This window comes from Ascaphus truei, chromosome 16 (genome assembly GCF_040206685.1).
Source record: "Ascaphus truei isolate aAscTru1 chromosome 16, aAscTru1.hap1, whole genome shotgun sequence".
Classification (NCBI taxonomy): Eukaryota; Metazoa; Chordata; class Amphibia; order Anura; family Ascaphidae; genus Ascaphus; species Ascaphus truei.
In genome coordinates, this window is record NC_134498.1 from 37,642,168 (window position 1) to 37,668,663 (window position 26,496).

General features: G+C 42.1%; 1 protein-coding gene and 2 non-coding genes across 3 annotated transcripts; all 3 read right to left on the minus strand.

Annotated features, from left to right (window-relative positions):
• Positions 1 to 8,009: 8,009 nt before the first annotated feature.
• On the minus strand, positions 8,010 to 25,647 carry RBMX (RNA binding motif protein X-linked). Its single transcript, XM_075573236.1, has 11 exons — positions 25,561 to 25,647; positions 24,457 to 24,576; positions 23,871 to 23,977; positions 23,116 to 23,281; positions 14,342 to 14,464; positions 13,569 to 13,692; positions 13,358 to 13,474; positions 12,584 to 12,672; positions 10,991 to 12,118; positions 10,347 to 10,412; positions 8,010 to 10,065 (listed from the first exon to the last, which is right to left on the minus strand). Exons 2-9 carry the CDS (start codon positions 24,563 to 24,565, stop codon positions 11,814 to 11,816), a joined length of 1,140 nt encoding a protein of 379 aa, XP_075429351.1. The 5' UTR covers positions 24,566 to 24,576; positions 25,561 to 25,647; the 3' UTR covers positions 8,010 to 10,065; positions 10,347 to 10,412; positions 10,991 to 11,813.
• On the minus strand, positions 14,000 to 14,074 carry LOC142467724 (small nucleolar RNA SNORD61). Its single transcript, XR_012788497.1, has one exon. It is a non-coding gene; the product is annotated as a small nucleolar RNA SNORD61 (small nucleolar RNA).
• On the minus strand, positions 24,326 to 24,400 carry LOC142467723 (small nucleolar RNA SNORD61). The gene has a single exon (XR_012788496.1). It is a non-coding gene; the product is annotated as a small nucleolar RNA SNORD61 (small nucleolar RNA).
• Positions 25,648 to 26,496: the final 849 nt, after the last annotated feature.

The following is a 26,496-nucleotide window of genomic DNA, read 5'->3' on the forward strand; positions in this document are numbered from 1 at the left end:
TATTGCACATGAAATGCTTTATACCCACTAACCTGATGTACGCAGATATTATACCCTAAAATTATATTCACCCATTTTTACAAACTTCACTATGTGCGTTTGCGCTTTTGTCTTTTTTGTGTTTCAGTTGCCTAGGGGTTTACCCCTGTTCATATAGCTGCAGGTCACCCATCGATTTAGAGGTTGTATTTTGTTATATAAATAACACACGGAGGTGAAGGGGTTAATCAATAGATTTAATAATTTGCGCACTTTATCTGTTTTTTGTTATAGTGTTTGTGGGGACCCTAGTCCACTAGTCGGTTCACAATTGGAGCTTTATCAGCAGCTGTCACCCATTTTGTCTGGACTTATTCAGTCACTCAACCCTAGGGGGGTTGCACCTCAGGATTCTTCTATCAAGTCAATTGTCTAAAAAAAGGCTTTTGTTTGCAGCACCACACATTTGTTCTTCTACTTCCCTTTGGCATAGGAACAAATATTTAAAAAAAAGAGCTTGTAACCAACGGCACTGCACTGCCTGTGACTTTACCATAGTGATATTTAATGATTATCAATGGGATGCATCTTGTGATTACTACTTTCTCAGGAATAGTATCCCTGAGCTCAGCAAATTGCCACCAAAGATAATAAGGAAGAAGGGGACATGGGCCTATGCTTGCCAGTGCAGCTGGAGGTCCATCCAAGAACTACCAGACCTTGGGACAGACCAGCAGTTCCGATGGGTCTGTAGCAAGCATTCAGCATGATATCCTGACATATCTTGCAAAGGTTGTTGATGTGCAACATGTAGTATTGACAACCTTGTGATCGTAATAATCTTTTTCTGTAACCTAAGCACTGTATTTTTGTATATTAAAGCTAACCTTTAATAAATAATACTTTTGGCTCCGATTACACTGTTGCCCGCTTTGTAGAGGAAAGTTAAATTTTCAGACACTTTTGCTACAATAGATTGTTTATTAAGAAATTATGCACTTAACACACAGAGGCTCATTTAAAATACCTTGTGAAGGAGAAAGGGAAGTCGGCTAGTTTAGCTGTATGCATTAACCCTGGTTGTATAAATAAGAGTGTGCTGTTCGTGACAGATGGTATATTGGGACGGATTGAGGCGAGATATTACGTATTCATTTGAGGGTGCATGCGTGGAGAAAAGTGAGTTTGCTGGTTAGCTGTGTGTATTAAAGCTGCAGTTCAGTCTTTTTTTTTTTTAATTTATTTTTTTACTTCAATATTTTCATGTGGGCAATCTCTAATTACCTAAAGAACTGTATAGCTGCAGGTCAATTCGTTCTCCATGTATTGATCTGCAAAATTTGGTGACATCATTAGTGAAGGGATCTGTTTTTTTTCTGCTTCTGTCTCTTAGTGGAAGCTCATGAATATTCATGAGCACTCCTGCACTGACATGTGCTAGAGGGAGGGCAGGGCTGACACACGCCAGAGCTTGTGACAGGACATGAAGAGGCAGTGCCTTAGCAAATGGTTGTTAAAATAGAATACAAGAAAATTGGTCTTTCAAAGTTGTTGTTTTTAAAACAGAAAATGCTAAAAGTATTTTTTCTTACTACAGAACTGATTTATTAAAAAAAACATACATGCAGGATATTGACTGAACTGCAGCTTTAACCCTTGTCCCATATGCAGGTCGTGTACTTTTCCAGAAGGTAACTATTAACGGACAGAACCACCCGACGTGCGACAGTGAGCCGAGTTGGCCACAGCAGCCTGATCGAGGTTACATACCAGCAAACCAGTATTCTTACAATGACCCCCCCCCCCTATTCTTCCTCCCATCTACTCATTCATGTATGAAACTTTTTGGTCATATACCATGCTCAGGAGCTGTTGGTTAACTGCAGAGATTAGGCACTTTTTCGGATAACGGGAGTCAGAGGAGCTGAAAATATGTGATGAAGGGCGGTTGATGTGCGGTGTGGACATGCATGATAAAATGCTCAACCTGTAGATCCAAGAAAACGAAGCTCCAAGCTCCACATGACGTTGAGTGTTTTGTATGTTGGAGGGACTTAATATTGATTTTGATACTTTTTATTACGTTTGACAGCACAGGGTCCCTTATTATTTGGGCGCCGACACTAGGGGCATCACCAGGCTAGTAGCCCTATGGCCCCTTATACATCCCAATATACTTACCACTCAGCAGGTCTGTTCTCTCCAAGGGGATTTTATTTACATTGCATTTTAATTCACATTGTGTTTGTTACTCTCCCTGCATGTTAATAAAATGTTATTTTCTATTAGTGGGGTATTTTGGGACCACTTTAGTCCTCAGTCGTCCTTGATGTTTCGAGTATTTTAATCGGCAGTTATATACTGCCATTATCAAAATTAGGTAGAGTGCATTACAAACGGATTCTTTCCGTGAGTACCCTTAGGGGTCTCACCAAGTGTTGTGTTCTAACCTGTAAATCTCAAGATTTCGGAGTGGGTTAATTTTTCTGTTCCTGTTGGTCTGGAAATTGTTTACTGGTGGCGCCAGAGATCATGTCTTGAACCCTGATGGTGCCATCTTTTTTCCATGCGCTGAAGGAACGATCTGAAAGGCCAGGTGTGAAGTGTAGATTATTGAGGACTTGGATCATACCCGATTTTAGGGATGAGAGTTTGAATAGAATCTTTAGCCTGTCCCACAGACATAGGGAATATTTAATGACTGGGTAGGATTTGGCATTTGCCGGCCTCTTAGGTCTGATCAACCATAGTACTGAGTTAATATCAGCTGGGTTAATCTGAGTGTTCTATGTCCACCCAACCTCTAGAACATCTTGTTGGGTTCCAAAGGAGGAGTTGACTGGCCTGATAGTATTTGGTCAAATTAGGGAGTAGTGAGGGCTAGACCACCACACTCGAGACCCTATATAATAGAGGTTTTTGATCCCGGGTCATTTCCCACCCCAGACAAACTGCAAAACATAGAACTAGAGATATTTCAGATCTATAGGAGGAATGTGGTGGGGCTAAAGCCGACCCGTACTAGTCTTTTAAATATGTATATATAACTTTTTTGTTTTTCAAAGTGAAATCTTTCAACCTGCTAATCACAAGAGGAGTGGATCTGTGTCGCTATATCTTAATATTGCAACCTCCTACAACACCCAATGGATTAAAATGTCTTTCTGGTGCTCTAAATCTCGCCATCTCATTCCATTCATCTTCATTGATAATACCATTCTGTTTATCATCACCTTATCTTCTCCATTTTCATCAGAGTGCAGTGACACTTTACTTTAACCACATTAGCGGTTTTATTTATTTTGTAAAGGAAACCGTTTAAAAATGTATTAACTCAGAGGAACCCCAATTTAGGTATCCTACATATTTATACCTATCGACTAAAAGTAGAGAACTTTTTTCTTCTTCCTCTAAATGCAGCTTGTCATATAATATACAATATAATATATAAATCCATCCCGGCCTTAGAGCTTGTGGGGGCTCAAGATGGCACGTTGGCAAGGCCCCTCCAGTGGAAGTAGTCAGGGGCAGATTGTACTTACCTGGCGGCCCAGGCAATTCTTTGAAGAGTGGCCCTCCTCCAGCAGTGTTGCATTGTCATGTGACATCACGTTATGGCAACGCAGTGTCATTTGACGTTGGTTCACCTAGACAATGCGACGCTGCAGGAGGGCAACTCAAAAGAAGCTAAGAACCCCCCCTCACAAGTCACTTACCTTGGGGTGAGGAGCGGTTCTGCCAGTCCAGGGACTCCCCAGCTCCCTCCTCCAGTCGGGCAAAAGTTGGATACCGGTGCCGACAGGGGGGAGAGTAATATGGACCACGGCACAGTGATAATGCAGCATTTCCATTGGAGTGCGGGGCCCAAGGCAATCGACTTGCCCTAACACCAGGCCATAACATATTGATATCATGTAGTTATTAATTTAAAAATACAGCTAAAAAGCAGGGTCTTCAACAGGAAAAGTTTATAATACCAATTTTTCTTCTGTACACCAGAAGAGTTCCACACAAGTTGAATTCCACTGCCCTGCATCACAAGGTTTACTTGAAATAAATATGTAATTAGCACAAATCCAATGTAGCAAAAGGTGTTCCAAAATGCTGCCATCTATTCAAAAAGTTACTAAGTTCAATTATAGCCCAAATACAGTACTTATTACATTTTAGGTTAAATATACGAAAAGTGGTAGTGTTTGTTTACAGAAAGATTACCAACGATCAATATCCGTTCCCTCCAAAGAGGTAGTGGATTGGAAGAACTTGCTTGTTATAGACATAACTCTCCTATGTTGAATTCTATTTCTGATACATAAATGCATGTTTTTTTATGCCCAAACTTTGCCTGTCACAAGAAGCCAACCTGTGTGGCGGTGTCTTCTCTCCCACGCCTCAATGTTTTGTGACATTTATGGCAGGGAGAATGATTTTTAAACTCAATGGACTCTAGAGCAGGGGTGCGCAAAGTGGGGATGCGAGATTTTCTGGGGTGGGCGCGGCTGTTAAGAGGCCCCGCGCGTCTCCGAAAGCATTTAAAATAAATGCCGGGGATCACGTGAGGCCTCTGTAACTTTTACTTCCCTTCCAGCCACCCGTCTCCATGACAATGTGACATCACATGACCCCGCGAAATCATTTGACGCTGGAGGGCGAGACAAATTTTTGACATGCAACTCGGACAACCTGTCATATTTAGTATTGTTACTCATCTTAGCTTTGCCAGCCACATATCTATATTTTGTATCCTTGCGAATATCACATGTTATTTCTCATACATTTTTAAATCTGTAAGGAAATCGAGAATGGTCATCAAACAGTCTCAGGAATTTTCATGCTGCCTTTGAAGTTTGGCCTAGAAGAGTAAGATCTGTTTACTGTCCAGTCAGCTCCCTGTCAACATGGTTCTTCTTATTGTTTTATTTGCCCAGGTGATCTCACAGGAGACACAGAAAAATAGGTATTTTAAACGGAAAGTTAACCCCATGGTTGCTGAATTGTTAACTGAACATGTTCAAGACATTTACATGATGGATACCATTCAGATTTTCATGGCTAATTGAATGTTGAATCCACTTTAAAAAAAATGTTACTTAAAAAACAGTGAACAGGTGAATGATACTTTAAGGAAAATATAATCTATTTGAACATGCCTTTAAATAAAAAAAAATTACCATATTTTAGTCCGATTGGTTAGGACCAGTTCAGACAAGACTGTCGTTGTTTAAAAAGTTGACACGACACAATAGTAAAACAGATTGCTTGAACATAACACTATTTTAAACATTATATACTTTATATATTAGGAAAGGGCTACTTCATTCACTGAGCATTGCAACTCATCTTTTCGTGCCACTTTGTCTGCTCTCTATTCTTGTGGGTTCAACTAAAAGTGAGTTATAGACACACCTTGGGCTATTCACTCACTTAATGATCCCATGAAGTGTTTTAAAATGTGATCATCTGTATAGAAATATTGTAAACTAGCTGTACCCAGCATAACATACGCCGACCTAGCAGACCTTAAAGGTTATTAAACATTACTATTTATTTTCACCCCTCCCTGCAATGTCTTGCTGTCTCATCCCCTCACCTCCTCTTTACACTCCACCGGCCTTAGGCGGTGACCACGCTGCATGAGCGTCTGCAAGGCAGGCGGAGCGTACTGCAGAGTCCCCTGGCCTGCAGGGGAAAGACAGGGTAGGGCGTGCCGGGGGAGTGGGAGTGATATCACTCAGGTTCGCCCTCATTGGCTGAACCGCAGGGGAGGCGTGGCCTAAAACTCTGTTGCGACTCCTGCTCTCAATTTTCTTGAGTTTCTCTCGCAGTGGGCCCGGCCCCATTGTTGGGCAGCTCGTCCCTGCAGCTGACACTGCAGTAGCCAGCGGGGACCTGGCCTTACGGTGTTGGCTCCTCATGTTTCCTACTCGCTTTGCAGTCTCTCCTCACAATCCCTCCTGCCTCATATGCACACTGCTCCCCATTCCCACCTCTCATCATCTATCTCCTCGTCTCAGAAGCATTCCGGTAGGTGTTGTGTGTTTAAAAAATATATATATATATATCCCCCTTCAGAATGTTTGTCCGTGTGCCAAGTAAGCCACTGGGTGTTGTACCTGGTAGGACACACGTGTGACAATTTTTTCAAAAGTGCAGGTCTCCTCTAAGTCAGAAATACAAAGCAGAGCTCTACTCGAGTTCATAATGAAGTTCTCCGTTTAATGCGCCAGCCAAGAACAGTGAAAAAGACGTTTCAGATCTCTTAATGGATCTTTCATCAGGCGTCATTCTGGTGACATGAGTTGTAGATAAACAAAAATGACACCTCCATACAGCACCATTGTTGTGCCATTTTGCAGGCTGTCAGCAACCATCCCAAGTCCCATACCCGTACTCAAACACAAAAACACATCCCACGCAATGTTAATTGTAATTAAGCAGGTTATCTGCAAAATTAACCTTTAGAGTGCCCCATTGAACTATCCGATACGGCATACCAAGGACCTTAATGACACCACTCCTCCCCGATTTTTTTCTACACTTGGGAGAGCAGAAATAACTTGGATCACTGGATCTCACAGGGCCTACTCAGTCTCAACTCTACACGTTTCACCATATTAGCAAATGTTGCACTAAGTGTGTTCTTATATTGAGGACAAACACACTGTGTCCACCTGAGCTGACCATCCATCGGGTTAAACCATTGCTGTTGATTCAGTGGGAAAGTGAGTCCCCATTTCTGTTATTACAAAAGATGTCTCCTATCTAAGAAAATACTACACTATATATTGTTTATATTTTTTTTTCATATATGGTGGTATCTGCGCTCCCCAATAACCTACCTTTGAAGGAGACTGGAGAGCCTGGTTTATATATCATACCCATCTGACCACACTTACCATTTTGTTACCTATACATCCTCTTCACTCTTGCTTAGTTTGTGTACCCCAAGCCTGTTCTAGGACCTCTGCTCTTCATGTATACGTCTTGCGCCACCTACAAGCTAAACATAGCACTGCTCCCATCTACATTTTTGACCTATGGTCCAGATACTCCTAATCTACGTTCTGCACTTCAACAAATTCTCCCCATCTTATTACTGCCTCTCACTTGCCTCCAAGACATTCCCCCTGCTGTACCCAAACTATGTATGGTAGGGTACAGCAATTCAAAGTTCCATAAAAATCCTTTTATTCTAGTATGGTATTCAGTCAAACCTTTGCTATGAAGCACTATTCCTAGTCTCCACTCACTTTGTAAACACCTTGCTCCCATGTCAGTTTGTCTCAATCTTGTATGGCAAAAGACTACATATGCTATTGTCCTTCCTGCCCGATTGTACAGCACAATAAAATAGCTGTTGGCCCATACAAAATAAGGGCTCCCAGAACTTTATTCCTGTGAATGTTTGTGTTCCATTGAGAAGAATGCAGGACTCCCATCACTGATGGTTAAGTCTCTCTATCTGGAGTCAAAAATTGTTGTTGCATTCACTTTCACAAGATGCCTCCATGAGTTTATTTTCACAAGACATACATTTGAACATACAGCACAAGCCTAGGTGGACTTTGGTAGTATTCAGTCAAGCAATAGTAGCCCCATTGTAAGAATAAAACTGCTTGTAGGAGGCATTGGAGGGGGGAAAAAACCCACCACCTAGCATAGAAACATTACAGAAAGTAAATTCTCTTATGAATAAAAGAAAGGGACAAAACAAGGTAATCTTCAACAGTTTAGAATGACCCATATCCCAGCATTTCTCTAATAGTTTTTTTCTGAAAATAGGTGTTTGTTAGTCTAGTTATTACAAGAGAAAAAAGTGATGCATCTAATCCAATGTTACCTGGGACTCAAAATGAGCAGCATGTTATCCAAGATGTTCTTAAAGGAAGCCATTTTTATTTAAAGTATTTTTAATGTGTATTATGGCCTAGACAATGAGTAGTCATGGAATGGTCTTTAATTTACATAGCCATACATCTTTTGCAGTGAAAATATTTTATAACTTGATACTGTAGAATAAAAAAAACAAATAAATGTCCAAACATTTTATTGCAAAAATTACATATGCATGTATATTACTACATACAGTTGGCATTGAAAAGGCAATTCTGGAAAGATTTGTGGGGAAAGAAAATATCTTTTGGTTAAGTGCTCTAGTGTGGGTGTTTTAAATCTGAAGTTAACGTAGATGCGAGTATTGTAGGTCTTTATTTATATAGTGCCTTTAATGTATATGCATGCCCCTGCCAGAATACACGCAGCCCTGAATAATGCAGGTGTAAACAGCCATGCGAAGTATTAATTTGGTGCGTCTTGCTACAATTGAACATATTTGGCATCAGTGTAGTTGGCAATATTTTGTATTATTTTACATTGCATTCAAAATGCAAATACCGATTATGGGATTCGTCTAAAAGAAATGGTTGATAGTAGAGACATGCTACCCGTTTGCATTTGAGACGTAGGATATATATGCGAGTGTTTTTATGCTATGGGACTGCATGAACCTTTTAAATTCAGCACTGAAAAAAAAAGTGTAAACCATCTTGTTCATTTGGAATTTGCATTGGCCAAGAAATTATTCATATATTTACATGTCAGTGTACGCTGCGCGACATGTAGTATTCTTTATATTTATATATTTGTGTGTTATAGGTATATAAAGTCTCACAGGCCAGTGGCTAAACAAGTGTAAAGCAAAAAGTTTTAACATTTGCTTGGCCACAAAGGTGGCAACTACTGTGGCTGCAGAAAGTTTAAGAGTCTTATGTAGAACAGGGCTCTGACAGCCCATGGAGATATTGATATGGCCCATAGCTGCCCAACTAGCATGAAGAGGTGCACTTTCCATGTTAAATCAAGACTATGTATATGTTCAGGTAATGTAAATCTAGATGGTATATGTAATAAATACCTGAAAATGTTGAAATGCAGCAATTAAGTCCTTAAAATGCATCTGAAACTAAATTTAACAAAAAATAAAATAAAAAAGCACCCTTAAGAGCACATCAACCTTCAGCACAAAAGGACATTCATTTAATCTGAAACGTCAAAATACTTGTTGCACTACAAAACAGAAACACTTGCCATGCTTTTTTATCAAATGGTTTTAGATTTGTAAGTACCAACTAAAAACCCTGAATTATACTTGCTGCTAGCACTGTAGAACCTCTGGTAAATATTAACCTAAAAACATGGAATCTTGCAATAGAAACAATTTATGCTTCTCTGGGGCAAAGTGACAGGTCTGGTTCTCTGGTAAATAAATGGGCAGAGTAACTGGAAACCAATTAGCAATTTATGGGACCCCATTGACAATACTAATTTCTCGTGGGGACTTTAACCTGCATATAGGATTACATTTGCTTAAGCTTGACACATCTATTACTTAATATTTGCAGGCACCCTGCTCTCCTCTCCACCAGGACAGTCAAACATGAAAGGGCTTTCACTATACTTGGGGTTTTTCCCCTTCCTGTGTTCTTCCCACAACATTGTGACAAACTTGGCATTTAGCCAAATGCCCATGCTAATTTTTATTCTAATTCTAGGAGGGCCATCAACTTTTAAGTTGGGACGTTTATGTTCAGGTTTTTTATAGTTTAACGTGAAAGTGGGACAAAATGCTATTTGCAAGCAGTCGTTAAAAAATTACTCACTGGCAAGCAGCAGGCAATTTGCCTCTGCAAAACATCCTACCATCATCTGTTTGGTTCTCCAACCTGCCTATCGATAGCTTTGGGTTTTCCAGAAATTGCTACCTTAACTCATCTTAAGTGGTTACCTCAGTTATTCTAAAAATCTGCCGTCTAGTTACTTGTAGGAAGCATCCCCCACATTATGCCCTAAATAGTATTGTGATTTTTTAAAAAGTGTGCTAGTGGGCTTGGGACCATTTTAGAAATACGAGGTGTTAAGCCATGTTATATGGTTCTACATCTGTACTCCATATTTCTACAAAAATGCAACTTTCCTCTCTGAAAGAAACAAACCATGACATCACTCCATTAGCTGCAAGCCAAACCTATACCTTCCGACATCAGACGCTGGCACGTGTTCTGAAACGTTCAATCCATGGTATTTCATCTACAAAAGCATGAAAAGAAGTGTAAACAGTTGTACACAGGTACAGTTGGATGTACAATGTGAATAGAGTTCTGAATAGTTTGTTCCTAGTTAAGACTTTTCCCTACAACATTAGATTCACTTGTTACTCGGACTCTAGTTTACACCTTTCAACTAGTCCAGAAGAATTCAGATTATGGCCCTCCCATTAATACTTGTGGCATAGTTCTTAAAACAGTTTGCTAAATAAGTGCGTCTCAAGCAACAACTTCATTACACGACAAAACCTGATGAATTCTTACCATTTGCATATGGCCAAATCCAATGAAAATTCATCATTTCCCAGGTATCAGAAGGAAACAGTCAACCTGCAAGAATATTTAACATGAGAAATGGTGTTTCACATACAATTTTGCCTTTCCCTGAACTTGCAGTTAGGCCCTTCAATGATATCCTTTGTTTGGAGAGGCATTTGTTTGGAAAGGAACATCAGGATGACTTATGGCATGAAGTTTCCATTGTGCACTGCCATGTTTAGATTAAGGTACCTGTAGGTCTTCAGTCTATTCAAGTTTTTGGAACTTCAGAGGTTGACATGTATCAAAAGCGTGCATGTGGCAACAAGCTGCTCTTTAATAACCTATATCAAGTGTGCTTTGGTCTGCAAGAACATCCGAGGCTAGAGATGAACCGCAAGTTTCACCTGCCCATTAATTTATTAAATGTGAAATCTTTTCCCTCTATCAAATGCAGGTATCCACAATTTTCCAAACTAATTGATGTTCAACATGATTTTTATCCAAGCATAATGTTGTTTAGATATTTGTTATCCAGCAGTGCCTTTCCATGATTCATTAATTCCATTATGTACTGTAAATCTGTACCATGAGGTAGATATGCAGCGCAAGTTTGACTTAGACTGAAAAAACTAGTTTGCTTTGCTTACCCTCATTGCTGTTTCTCAGGCATTTGATGGTTTATAGTTGAAAGATTCACTTGTTTTAGGTTGTCATGGTCTTTGAGATGGAGGCATCAATGGATTTGGTTCTTCATTGGCCTTTAGAATCATTCCTTTAAAAGTGACACTACAGAGTTGCAAACAAATTGAAACAGTAACAGCAAATATTGTTTGGTAGCTTCTTGGTATGACAGGGATTGTACCTTTAAATTGCAGCAGATTACCATGTGTTAAATTCTTATTTAGGAGGAGTGGGCAGAAAGTCCTTTGTTGCACGGTAACTGTAGGGAGTGTCAGCATTATCCATTGTTTCAGGTGTAGTGGACTTAATCTTTAGCATCCTTACACACCATTTGATTGATAAATAAACTGGTAATTTGGGGAATTCAGGTTTGTGTGGCAAGCAGCACAACCCCCTACAATTTACATTAAAAAGTTGAATGAGTCCTCATGTTTGTGGTCTCCATTGTAACTCAGATGTTGTGTGGACAGTCGGGGGAACAATAATGAAATAAGATGGAATGTGGCGTTTCAGTGAAACTTTACTTTGAAAAAAATTACAACACTAATACACAGCTCAAACTACACATTTAACATTTCAAAGAAAAATGCTAACAAAATTTGAAGATTAAGCATTTTAACCTTTCCTCACAAGAGCATAAAATTCATGGAGGAGAAAACTTACAGGTAAAAAAAAGGGGATAAATAAAAACAAACTTCTTTATAGTAGTCCGCTGGTGGTAAGGGCAGAAGTGCCACTGTCTCCTTTGAGTTTGTTTAAAGGATGTGTTTGGTCCATGTTAATAGATTTTTAATATCTGCTTCTGCCACCTCCTCTGTCAGATCGGCTCCCGCCACGGCCACCACCTCTGGGCACACCACGGCTTGAACTGCTGTATGAGTCACGTGGAGGATAGCCCCTATCCATTGGAGGTGGTAGCCCCCGTTCTTGTCTGCCAACACGATCACGCCCACTTGAGTAGAGATCATTTCTGCTGCTTGAATAACTGTCTCGGCCTCCATATCCATCCCGAGCACTGCTGTAATCATCATACCGACTGCTTCCACCATATGATGGCGGGGGCCCTCTTGCAGGTGGTGCACTACGCGAGTTACCTGCAGGGTCAATGGTCAGGTAATAGGGCAATACTATAAGTTACATCACATATATTTGATATTTGCAGCTTATTTACTTTCTTGTACTTTCTGGGTAGTTTTTGTAGGGTCTGCCATGTTTGGGAAATTCTAGTAGAGGGGGCTGCATATTGCTACAAAATCTAGTTTGTTGGAAATAAGTGAGGCACACTTCATTGGGTAATGAGCTCCAGAACAGCAGCTTTTTTTTTATATAGACATTTTGCCACATGATATCCAGGGAGTTGCATTTGCTTCATTGGTGTATTGTATTTTGATCTTGCTGTAATGCAACTTAAATTAGCATTCCATTTATGGGAGAATAAAATCTGCCTCTGCCCCAAATAAAACTAGCAGTGTTCCAATTCCCATTATGAAATGTGGATCTTCACCATAGGGCAATTAAGTAAACCTGCAAAACAAGAGACTTTTAAAATGAAACCTTACCGTATGCCTCATACGAGTCTCTGTAAGAACCCCCACTTGGGTGATCGGAATAGTCCCGGTTGTCACGCCCACCATAACCATCACGATCACTGAAGCAAAACAAATAAAAGGCTAGCTATATTATAGTTAAATCAGACAGCAATACTCAATTTATTGGGGATGGGGTCGCACAGAGGAATACAAGACTATTGCTGCTAAAAGACAACAGGAAACCCCAATTCCTGATAAATAGGTGTCCTCAGGACTGGGAGGGGCGAGGGGGGAGAGACTAAAAATAGAACCTTAAGAATATCAACAAGATGAATTGTAGTTACAAAAGCATAAAGAGTATGAGTGGACAGTGCAAAGGAACATACAAGACCATTACTTGATTGCAAAGACAAGTCTGCACAAATAAAAGAGTACATAAACCCAAATAAACGCACTTATCTGCCACAATAGGAAGAGGGAGGGAAAAGTGCACAAAAATAGGCGAAGGGGAGGAAAGCTGTCCATCTCTCCGCCCCCCCCATTCAAACATTTCACATTCCCTACAGTGGTGGACAAGTATACATATATTTCGATTTAGGTACTATGTACTTTTGGGCAGACTTGGTCATAATTAAAGCAGCAAGGGGTCTCCAGAACAGATCCCATTAATTTCAGCTACAGGCCATAAACGCATTGTACTTTTTATGCTTTTGTAATTATAATGAGCACCTGTTCTTTCAAAGAAAGAAATGTTTTATTTGCATTTCTGGGTGGAGGGAGGCAACACAAAAACCAAGTACATACCCATAGCCTCTAGATCCATATTCATCACGTGAACTGTAGTCCCGATAGGCATAATCCCTTGGTGGTGGTGCATAATCTCTTGAATCTCTAGAATTTCCATAATCTCTGCTTGAGTAACTGAAGAAAAATATACATATTTTTTAGCACGCTTACATTTCCACACAATGCTGGTTGCAAAGGCAAACAGTCACTTGGCCATGAAATTCCTTACCCATCATATCTCTCTTTTGTATTATAGCCATCATCTCTTGGTGACATATAAACATCTCTCCGTGATGGCATAGGTTCTCTGCGAGGTGGTCCTCCATAGCCATCTCTCTCACGTGAAAGTGGCGCTGCAAATACAGACTACGTTAGTGTCAATGAGTAGTATTTAGTATGCAATCATGACACTTCAAAACAAATGCTGCTGCAAAAGATGTTTACTGGATATGGGTATAGCTGTGTACATACACCATCACACAACTGTGCCAGAGGGGCAAATGGTACTGCTGTTGTGGCCGCTGCGGCACACAAAGTGTTTACAGCCGTTTCATTCATAAACTCCATAACAAAAAAAAAAAATATATATATAAAAAAAAAAGTGTTAGCAATGCTATACAAGTGTGATTACAAACACTTCCAGATCTGAAAGACCCACTAAAGCTCAGAACTTCTTAGAGGACAAGAAGGCTTCATCAGTTCAAGACATGATCAACGCCATGAGTTCATCACCGCTTTTAAATGCAAGCACAGAAGTATTAAGAATGAGCATTTACCTTCTACTACACACATACCTTGTTTCAAAGGCATACGTGTACCAAAGCTCTAACATCAAAAACAGCTTACATTAATTTAAAATATCTGTAACAACGTAGACTGAGAAAAGTTCATAATATTTAGATCTCCACTTCCAAACCTTACAGTTGATAGTTAAGTGTTGATATATTATTACATGGTAAAACACTGATTTTGTAACGAGTTTTAAATGGAGGATAAAATTACCTCTTCCTCCCATTCCACTGCTGCGAATAGGACCAGAGGGAGCAGATCTTTTAGGTGGAGGACCACCGCTTCTTGGTGGCGGTCCTCTCTTCAAAGGCATTTGCCCTCGAGAAGAAGAACCTCCTGATGAAAAAGTAACATTGATGAATCATGGAGAATAATCTTTCAGCTCTGAAGTCTTGATAGATCATGAATTGAGCATTTGCTACTCTACATGCAAACCCATGCGGAGACTGCCTCCCAAATGTGATCTGGAAATTGCCAAATGTTTACACAGTAAGTAATGGCATATTTATAATAACTAGTACTTCAGCAGTTACTTTTTTTTTTTTTTTTTTAAATATGCTGTTCGGAAACATTTTAGAAGTTTAAAGAAGAAATCCAAGACAGCAATTAAAAATATATATTAAGCAGGGGGTCTCTTAATTGCTGAACCCCATTAATTGCAGATATGGGAACACCCTACTATCAGAGATACCTCGAAGTAGGTGTTTGTACCTCATCCGGCACAGTTTTCAAGTTTGAAGCTCCTATGTCACAAGAGCCAATAGGAAACCGCACCGATGTCACGACTTACTATTGGCCAGCAAATTGGGAAATATCTGAAGAGCTGACATATTGACCCCGATTCAAATCTGCAAAAAAATCCGCTGCCCCAAGTGAATTATACAAATTGAGTGACTTCAGTTTATTAAATAAATTATAATACTAGTCTGACACCCCAGACTAGTGGCAAACTTACTGCATGCATGGCCAAAGAAGGGGGGTGCGGCAGTTAGGCTAGGTCCCCGCTGCAGCTGGCGGTGTGCGACCGCGCCTCTCACCAGCCTTGCTCACTAGCTGTCCCCGGTGCCTCCTCGCTCACTACACAGACGCATCAATCAGCCAGCAGGGGCTACAACAGGATTGTGTACCTGAGCGGGCGTGACATGGTATGCAAGGGAGCAAATCAGAGGCCAGGTATGAGACACCCTTTTGTGAGAAAATGAACTCCCCTTTTACTGGGCATCCGTGTTGGCAGAAAATCAACCCTTTGGCTGCCAATTGAAAGAGAAGTTCATCCCAAGATGCAGTGCCACAAGTGACATACTTTCACTGGTGACAATTAGAACTAAAGGCGGTCCTCTTTTTACGACGAACGGCTTATCCGACGCTAGTCAATGCATCCCTATGGCCCGTTTCACGACGCCCAAACAGCTTATCCGACGCTTTAAAAAATTGCTACAAATGTCCAATCAGACGGCTGCAGGCTAGGGAAATCATTCTGAGCAGTCTGTGTGAAGGTTTAGTGGTGTATTTTATGCCCTAAACCATGGCTGATAAAAGCAAAAGTGCTGTTACTCCAAAAAGGAATAGAAAATCTATTACTTTGGAGACCAAACAAAACATAATAAAGCGCTCTGAGAAACGAACACAGAAATTGGACGTGCCTTGGATATACATCGCACAACTATTGTGACAATAATCAAAGACAAGAATCTTGGAACAGATCAAGGGCTCAGCACCTATGCAATGTACAACAATAAGGCAACATGCTGGGCATATCGCTGAGGTAGAAAAACTCATATGGCTGGAAGATCAATCCCACCGTCATATGCCTATTAGTTTTGCCTTAATTCAGGCCAAAGCTTTGAGTCTGTATGACATTAAGCAACAGCATGGAGAAGGGACCACTGAGGAAACGTTCACTGCAAGTAAGGGCTGGTTTATGCGGTTCAAAGAGAGGGCAAACTTGCATAACATTAAAGTGACCGGGGAAGCTGCTAGTGCTGATGAGGAGGCAGCTAAAACCTTCCCTGTTACATTGGCCAAAATTATAGAGGACGGTGGCTATTGCGCACGTCAAGTGTTCAATTTTGATGAGACTGGGCTCTACTGGAAGAAAATGCCCAGTAGAAGCTACATTGCAAGAGAGGAAAAGTCAATGTCTGGGTTTAAAGTTGCAAAGGACAGGCTGACTCTTCTGCTTAGATCAAATGCTGCAGGTGATTTGAAGCTAAAACCTTTGCTTGTTTATCATGCAGAAAACCCTACGGCATTCAAGGGTTATGCAAAGAACACACTTCCAGTGATTTGGAAGTCCAACTGTAAGGCATGGGTAACAGGGAGCCTTTGAGGACTGGTTCCAGCATCAATTTATTCCAGCTGTGCAATTATATTGCATGAACCAGAACCTCGTTTTAAATCATTGCTGCTCCTGGCCATCCCGTGTACCCGGATGACCATCATCCAAACGTCATGGTGGTGTTCATGCCCCCCAACACCACCTCATTGATACAGCCGATGGACCAGGGGGTTATCGCTTCCTTCAAGGCCTACTATCTTAGGCGAACATTTGCCCAGGCCATCAGAGCAACTGATGTGAAAGGAGGTCCAACCTTAAAAGAATTTTGGAAGGGTTACAACATTCTCCATGCAGTAAGAAACATCGGAGGCATGGAATGAGGTGAAACAATCCAATTTAAATGAAGTTTGGTGTAATTTGTGCCCTGATTGTGTCTGATGTCCAAGGCCTTAGAGAGACTGTTGCAGAAGTTACAGAAACTGTTGTGCAAATGGCCAGTGATCTCAACTTGGAGGTGGAAACCGAGGATATTGAGGAGTTGCTCGCCTCACATTCTAACGAGTTGAGCAATGAAGACCTCATGCAATTAGAAGAGCAAAAAATTGCTGAAGAGGAGGCCCACCAATCTGCTGATGTGGCCCAGCCACGTAAATTATTGTCAACCAAAATGTTGGCTGCGGCATTCAAGCACATTGATAGCGCACTGATAGCGCACTGGCCATATTTGAGGACAATGACCCTAACATTGAACAGAAATCAACAGTCAGTCGTGGGGTGTCTAACCAAATCAGCTGATAGAGATCTACACGCAGAAAAGGAAAGGATCTGTCCAGACTTCAATGAAGAGATTCAAGAGACCGAAACCGTCAAGTCCACCTACATCACCTCCAAAAAGTCTATTGAAGATCCGCCCCCCCCCCCCCCCCAATAATCTTCCTCCAATCATTGATGGTTTTTTCTTGCTCATGAACATTTCTGTACAGAATACAGCATAGTTTTATTTTACAGTTATGGAATCAATAAATATAATGTTTCCATCATAATCTATGTGTGCTGCATATCTTATTGCTTGAGTAACATTTTCTGTGTATTTTAGCATTAAAAATGCCTTCAGGAACGGAATGTTTGATTTAAACAGTGTTCCTATGGGAAAACGGGTTTCGCTTTACGACGCCATTTTGAGCAAAATCAGATAACCGAGGACCGCCTGTATAAAGCACTTGTGTTTCATTAGCTTCAGGCTCTGGTATTAGTAGATTACAGTATTGTGGACCAGATGTGACCCGTCTCCAACAGAGCAGTGTTGTGCGTCTGTGGTAGTATACACACAATCAGAAATGTGAAATGTAACCAAAGTATTTTCACCGTGGATAGGATGAACTGGGGAGTGAGCTGGTGTGGTGGCCCACCTCCTCGTAATGGCCGAGCCCACCCTGCCCGTTTTGGCCACACCAACCACGCCTGAGAACTCTGCCTACAGACCGCAGTCTAGCGCGGTGCACGTGCTGCCAGGATTCCAGGCGCGCGTGCAGCAACCTCCAGTGGGACCTTAGCCTTAGAGGCCACGCGCTCTTTCCCAAGGCATTTAAATTAAATGCCGGGAGGCTTGAGGCCTCCAACTCTTACCTGCACTTTACCGGCTCTTCAACAACGTGCCGCCATGGCAACGGGTCATGTGCCGGGCCACGACCTCCGACGTTATGACGCAGAGTCCAAGGACAGGGGGAGCACAACTGCTGGGGCTGCCAGGCAGGGGGGCACAGCTCAGGAACTTTGCGCACACCTAACTAAAATCACTGCACTAATTGTGACAGTGAAGAGGCAACCAGGCTCACTAATAAAGCTTAAGCCCGTTTGGTTACCTCTGATCTGTGTTTTGGGGTTCAGGAGTGTCAGCTCTCGGACCCAACTGTTGTAAAAGCATTACCTGTAATTATGAGACAATAAAGAATGTGTTTTTACCTTTCCAGGGATGCCAACAAGCAGGGATTGCTATGGTATGAGTTTCAGGGGGGGGGGGGGGTGTGTGTCAGATTCCTGGATGCATGTAGATACTGTCTCTGTAATATCTCCCCTTGAAAACACTTGTGCGACACCCTTAGGGGTCCCTGCTTCAGCACAGCCCAGAAAGGTAAATGGTGCAAAGGGATGAAAAGTAGCCCTGTAACAATAAGGGGTCCCCAGGTTTAGGGGGGATACCCAGTTACTGTACAGTTAACCCAGAACCTGCTTAGAGGTTCTGGGGATACTCCAATCTATAAGGTTGTGAGGGGACTTTAAAAAGTCCAGTCTTATGTTTATTGTATAGAGTGTGGGGAACATGGCTAGTAAACAACATGCTTCTTATTCTATTGCTCATAACCAGAAAAGACTTGGGATATTTTTATAGTGTATATTTTATGGAACAGTGCGTTTTAAAACATGTGCCAAGAAATGAGCTGGGACTGGCAGAACCAATGCTCCGACAGGCCACTGGGGCCACCAATTGGTGCTAGAAGGTCTGGCAGGACATCTGGAGATAAAAGCCCCAGAGGATGTCTAAGGCGTCAAGACCATTTGGACAGGACGGACTCACGTATCCATGGCCTGAGATCAATGGAGACACTTTGCATTTCCATTGATCCCACCAGACTGGCAGGAGCCTGTCACTGCGGGTGGCATTGAGGGAACCAGGCCCGAGGTGCCAAAATTGCACATGTCCCTTGGTTCATTCAGATTTCCAGGTAACGTTTTTTCCTACCCGCTTGCCTCAGATTGGCTGCGGAGAAATCTCAACCCTGGATTGGCTATAGTATTTTTGTTATGAAACAGAAGTATTATAACCTCTTGCGCCCCTCAGATACAATCTTGGGAGGACTGGAGAACGAACTAAGTTTCCAGTTTCAACTCTCCATCGAGAAAAGGGCGGCTTAAGCGAAAGCCGCCTGGAATATTTTTGTCCTGTTTTTGACACTGTTATCAGGGTTAGGATTCAGTGCACCTAGGAGAGTCTACCCAATTCCCAAGTAAGCGTGTCCTTTTTGATGTAGGTTGTTTCATTGTGTGTATGGCTTTTCTTGTGAATACATTTACATTTCATTAACTCGTTTTGCTCAATGCATGATCCTTGCAAAAGGGTGTAAATTGCCTGGTCTCCCGTGACAAAGACGGGCAAATCCTCGTGATAAGTGGTGGGTGCAAAACCTGAATTGGTAGTGAGTAGGCAGAACACAAATTGAGGGCACAGAGAACTGTGCACTGCCAAAGAATTCACTTTGTATGCCCACCAACTTCATAGAACATAACCTTTAATTTGCAATGAAACATGCATCACTGTATTGTGGGTGTAAACAGGGAGCTGACAAATCTCAGGACTCGAGGTAGGTGGAAAGGAAAGATTCCGTCGCAACCGCGCATGACAAAAGTCCAAGCTACTTCCGGATGAATACGAAAAACTTTATTGGCACATAACACACAAGGCTACACCACGAGCTCCCCCTCAACGCTCTAGTACAGCGCTTCGTCTTGGAGTGGGGAGACGTGGTATGAGCCTGAACATTTATAATAAAAAAGCCCGAGAAAACGGATTTAATCTTTAACCCCTTCATAGCAAATGACGTAAACGAAGGAACTGTCCCCTTGGGATACCTCTGACCAGAGGGCGGGAGTGACAACTTCTGGCATGAAGTAACGAATTTCTGGCATTTTCTTTTCTGAATATATCAGATTGTATCTTATTCTCAATGGCAATGTATAAATTGAGATCTAAAAATTGTATTTGATGCATATCAAACAAATGCGTGAATCTGAGGTTCAGTGTGATAGGTATCCCAAGGGGACAGTTCCTTCGTTTACGTCGGAACTGTTCCTCTTTGGAGGACTTTGTACACAGGGCGGGTGAGATGAGGGATAGATTTCTGTCAAGGGGATATGCCAAAATGGATCTTGATCAATCAAGCCTACGATCTAGCTCTCAATACTGAAAGAGAGGGCCTAATTAATATGGATAAGAGTCAATCCAGACAGGGTGGACCTACCGAAAACACCGATGCGCCCTACTTTATCACCAACTATAGCGAACAAGCCAGTGCAATTAAATCCATAATTTGGAAGCATTGGGGTACATTATCCTTGGACCCAATGATAAAAAAAGTGGTTTGCACTGGCCCTCGTCCAGTTTTTCGTAAAGCGGCTACGTTAGGAAATGTGTCACCAAGTATGTTACAACCCATAAGAAAAATAGGTTTTGTTTCCAAAATTATTGGGTTCTTACAAATGTGGGCATTGCAAGATATGTCCTAATAGGAGTAAATCAACACATTTTTCTAACCGTGAAGAGACACACAGATTCAAGATTAAATCATTCATGTCTTGTCAGACAGATTTTGTTGTTTATTTGTTAAGATGCGGATGCAGCAAACAATACGTTGGCCTAACAAGCAGAGTCCTCAAGATTCGTATCTTAGAGCACTTATGGCTTATACGTAATCATGATGTGTTGCATCCGGTATCTTCACACTTCAACACCTGTCCATTGGGTTCAGGGAGTGCTTTGCAATGTTTAGCCATTGAACATATTCCTTTACCTCCACGTGGAGATCGGATTAAAATCTTGCATCAGCGAGAAGCTCATTGGATTTTTGCCCTGAACACACTGCAACCCAATGGACTTAATGTGGACTGGAATCTGCGTTGTTTCTTATAATATTATATGTATTTATTTATTAGATTTGTTAAGGTTTGCTGTGTTGTTGCATGATTTTAATTATGGATTATCAAGTATTAACTTTATTTTAAGGTTCATTGTGATTTATCCTCCGCATCTGTCTTTTTTTCTTCCTTTTCTTCTTCTCCAGCCCCCCCCCCTCCTTTCCTTCCTTCCTCCCCCCTCCCTCCTTTTTCCTAGTTCATTGCCGATTCCCCTGAATTACACATTATGATTCAGTTCCTCAGTCCTTATATACTCAACATATTAATATTGTTGTTGAGTGGATTTAGTTATCCCTTTATACGGTTTAACGATTTTGGGAGGCTGTGTGATGTTATTCCAAAGGTTAATATCAGGGGTGCAGCATTACTGTGGATGTTGCAACTAGTTTTTAGATACCCAATTGTATTAATGCCTTATAAGAATTTGAGCTATATAGAGGTGACTCACTATATAATGTCTTGTAGGCTCTTTAAGCATATACATTACACAAGTATAACTTGTGACAAGTGTTATAAACATATTAAGGGCATTTGCTATGAAGGGGTTAAAGATTCAATCCGTTTTCGCGGGCTTTTTTAGTATAAATGTTCAGGCTCATACCACGTCTCCCCACTCCAAGACGAAGCGCTGTACTAGAGCGTGAAACGCGTTGAGGGGGAGATCGTGGTGTAGCCTTGTGTGTTATGTGCCAATAAAGTTTTTCGTATTCATCCGGAAGTAGCTTGGACTTTTGTCATGCGCGGTTGCGACGGAATCTTTCCTTTCCATGCATCTTCAATGAAGGTTGCACGCGGGATCAGAGGAGCAGAGGAGAGCAGGACCCAGACCGGAGTTTCATCTTAGGTAGGGGCTCAATTTCCCTCCTACTCCGGTCAAATTAGTGGCCACAGATTGCACCCTCATTTCATATCCCTGCATGATGATGCTGACACTTTGGTGCACCTACTGACTACTGAAGCGCAAGACAGTTTTTCTTTGGACTAAAGGTAGGTGCATTAATTAGTCAATAGATGTGTGCTCCCCACATTAAGTATTTACATGATGGCAAGCAAACAGGTCAACATTGACTTCATATACCAAGGATATTGGTGCCAGCCAGGAGTAAATAGCTGTGGGCTAAAATACATAAATGCTCAGCATATGTATAGGTATGCCATTAGGGGCTCATGTGGCATTAAACACCCTGATTTAGGCCTCGTCCATGGTTCCGGCGGGCGTGCTGAGGCTCAGGGAAAGCGGGTGCTTTCCCTGGCCTTAGACAGCGTGCCGTCAGGGGGCGGGCCAGTGACGTCACGGAGCTGGTTCGCCCTCATTGGGCGAACCGCTCACGTGACCGGCCCTGCGCTCCGACGAGCGCTGAAATTTTAAATTCTAATAAGACCTACGCTTCCGGGAGCGTAGGCGAGCCCCTACTAAAGGGGCTCTAGGGGCTCAGTGCTGAGCGGGAGCGCGCCTCCGCCAGCAAGCAGCAACCATGGGTGAGGCCTTAGTGTGGTGCTGGAGACATGCTGCCGATAGCGCAGAAATGTTTCACCTCAAAGGAGGGGGGACAGTGCACCATCTTAGGGTGTAGCCACAGAAACAAATCAAACAGTCTATGCTTGTATTTAGCAGAGATGGAAAGGTGCCACTCAGTAATGACTAGTTAAAATGAATCGGGTTAATAGGGCCAGCGAGTTAATGTGGGTTCTGGTGGTATGTTACCAAGTTATAGGGCTTCGCAAGTGGGCTACGTCAGAAAGTGTACAGGACTTTTCCATTCTACCTTCTCCATCAGTTACTTGTCTTTACCTTTAGTTTGCCTCCACACATCAGGGCACTTCTACCATTTACTTCACATTTAAATATTTACACAGTGTGATACATGTTTAATTGAAAATTAGTAAAGGTTATGTTTTACTAAGCTGGTGTGCATACGAAGTGAATTCTTTGGCAGTGCACATTTCTGTGCCCTCCATTTTGTTCCACCTATACATGGTCACAAAAAAAAAATGTTTTGAAAGACTTTAGACAACATACCTCTTGGTGGAGGGCCTCTGGGCCCTGCACTTCCTCCTCTTGATCCTCTGAGACCTCTTGGAGGACCACGACTTCGGGGAGTGGAAATTGGCCCATGTCTAGTTGTTGTTGTCCCAAAGGTTGGCTTTGTAGCTTGTTCTACCTTTATTGGTTTTCCATCCAAAGCCTACATAAATTAAATGTTTTAATTCACAAGTAATATTGAAATAGTTATGCTAGTTTAACACACCCTTGCACGTGAAACTGCATTGATTGAAAACATGCATTATTACACAATAAGCAGAGAGAAAAAAACATTAGTGATCTTCTCAGATACTTTAACACTGCAGAATAACTGGGGGAAAATTATGAAACAAGCATAATAGGACACTGCTATAAAGGGGAACATTTTAATCCTTTGGGGGGGGGGAACCTTTGCAATATTACCCCACTAAACTGAGTGCAAAGAAGCTGCAGCCAGCAAAAATAATTTTTCAAAATCCCAATTTCTGTTGATATAGATACATACACCCTAACTGGCATCATAGCGGTTGCATGCAATCAGTTTTAAACAGTGAATAGCAGCAGCCATTTAACCACAAATGTTCATTTAACCTTTAAGAGGGTTGGGATTGCATTAACAAAAAAAAAATGCTGCAAAACAACATCACAGCAGAAACACTATGGTGAACGAGTTATGCTAGTTGTATTGCAACTTTAATATACACGGCCATGTGTTTACCTAGCCCACCAACTTCAAAGTTTCATTAACATACCTTTCCATTCAATTCTCTTGCTGCATCCTTGGCATCTCCAGGGCTCTCAAATGTGACAAAGGCAAACCCCCGAGACTTGTTTGTTTCACGATCCTTCATTAAAAGGACTAGAAGAAAGTATCTAATATTAGTTACTCCTATGGGTGCACCAAGACAGTCGTGAGGTTTGCCACTCCAGGGGCTGTAGTGGCTATATCATGCTCAGTGTGCTCACCTCCCCCCAAGTGTTGATGTTCCAAGGGAATGCAGGATGTGGTATGGTAGAGTAAATCCTCTTCCATTTCTGGGTTAAGCACAGCAGTCATGTGACTGTGCCAAGGGGTCATGGTGCCGCAGACCCTCCACCACACAATGAGCTAACAGTTTATCATTCATGCTATAATTAAACTCCATACCAAAAAAGTGCTAGCAAAGCTATTCAAGTGTGATGCACACTTCTGGATCTAAAAGACTCAAAGCTCAGAACTTCTTAGAGGACAAAAAGGCTTCATCAGTTCAAGACATGATCAATGCCATGAGTTCATCACTGCTTTTTTCTTTGCAAATGTATTGTGTGAATGTGTATTGAGAATGAGAATTTATTTACCTTCTACTACACGGCCATATTTACAAAACACCGCCTCCAAGGCCTTCTCAGTCGTCTCTGTGTTCAGGCCTCCAATGAACAGTTTACCAGGGCGATCTGCTTCCACCATTGTGACAAAATCTGAAAAAAAGAGCAACTTGTTATTGAGGGTCACCAGACCAATTTCTTTAACAAAAAAAACACAAGATTAAAAAAAAAAAAAAAACACACACATTAGCCATTAAAGTTGCTCAAATTAAGCACAAGCCTTCAAGGCCCCCCATCATATTAATTTTTAATCAGTTTATTACCAACCCCTTGAGTCAGGGTAGCTCGTATTCTCGCCCTACAGTGATATATCTAGTATAGCTTTTCCAATAGCCCTAAAGATATAACCCCAAAAGAAAAAACATGGGAATGCAAGGTCAAAATACATGTGTGAGAATTACACCATGGGCATGAAACGGCCTTAAAGCCCTGTGTGTGGAGTGAAATGGACAATAAACAACAAGGTGCTTGAAGCCTGAGCCATCCGGGGGGGGGGGGGAGGAGACGAAGCCGCGGACACAAAATGGCGGCCGGCACCAGCAGGGCTGCGGCGGGGCCGGGGATACGGGGCTCACAGGCACGCGCGGTCTGAATGGGTTTCTGTGAACTGACTGCAGATAACCCGGTAACTCGGGGAGTTACCCAGCCGGTCACACGCGGCTTAACCAACGCGTGCGCACACACACTATTAATATATATATATAGTTAACCCGGTAACTCGGGGAGTTACCCAGCCGGTCACACGCGGCTTAACCAACGCGCGCGCGCACACACACTATTAATATATATATATTGCATGATAACACTTGCCGCTGCATCAATTGCCGCTGTCGATTAATTTAACTTTTCGAGCGCTTCGGGTTTCGTTTGTAATCGTACAAACGACGGTCACAGAGGCGGTTGGACACGCCGACCTCCCTATCTAAGATGGCGGCTCCACCTGGTGCCAACTGTTTCTCGGTTGCAAACAACTAAAAGGCTATCGTGTGTGGGGGATTAACGGCTAGGCCACCCGCGTGAGGTCCAGCTTTTACGAAGCGTAACCTAACGTTTTGTTATTTGACGGCCGGCACTTACCCGGATCTCCGCCGCCTTCGCACTCTGCCTTCCTCTCGATACCAAGCTGCGCCACGAAAATGACCGCCAACAAAGAGCGCGCGCGCTTTATACTGACACGTCACACAGCCACAGAAGCGAGGCTCGTGGTGCCCGGATGTGACGCCCCCTTGGCCAATGAATGAAGGATGAATGAAACTAGCGGTGGTGCTGTGCGCCTCACCTTGGGTAGCAGGCCCCATTAACCCCTCCGCTGCCACTGCCTGGCAGGCTGCTTAGTCATACATACAGTATTACTCACGTCTTCTCACTTTTAAAAGGACTGAGTTGTTATAATAATAATACAAACTTTATTTAAATGTAGTTGTGAAGTGCTGACTGGTTATTTTGACGTGTGTACGGTTGGTTTTGAATTACAGTAGGGGCCCGCTTTACGTCGTTCCGGTCATACAGCGGTACCAGGAAGGGGGCAGCCATGTCGGCATCTTGCACAGAACGGGGGCTGCCCAGGTCGCGCATGTGCAAAACATGTGCAAAAAATGTGCAGAGGTCGCGCATGCGCAGAAGAGGAAATTGCCGAAAAATCGGCGTTTCCGCTTTCCGGCGGGACCATAGAACGGAACCCGCCGCATTACCGGGGCCTGTCTGTACTAGTACAAATACCTCATTCTGTAACTGTGTTTGTACCCATGTCATCATATCTCTGTGCCCAGGACATACCTGAAGACGAGAGGTAACTCTCAATGTATTACTTCCTGGTAAAACATTTTATAAATAAAAAAAAGTTGTGTGTGCTGAGCACGCGCATTGTAAGTGAAACTTCTTTCTGTTTTGTCACAGAAATTGTACTTGCGATGGTGATGTTTTTAATTCAATGAAAGAGATTTGAGAGTATAATTTATTTTATTTATTTTTGTGTTGAAATTTCCATACTATCATTTTGAATACATGATATAA

Coding starts and splice junctions, on each gene's coding strand:
- RBMX (XM_075573236.1), bottom strand. CDS start 24,565: ATGGTGGAAGCAGATCGCCCTGGTAAACTGTTCATTGGAGGCCTGAAC. Junction 23,282..23,870: donor CAAGAGAATTGAATGGAAAG/GTATGTTAATGA, acceptor TAATTTATGTAG/GCTTTGGATGGAAAACCAAT. Junction 13,693..14,341: donor CAGTGGAATGGGAGGAAGAG/GTAATTTTATCC, acceptor CTGTATTTGCAG/CGCCACTTTCACGTGAGAGA.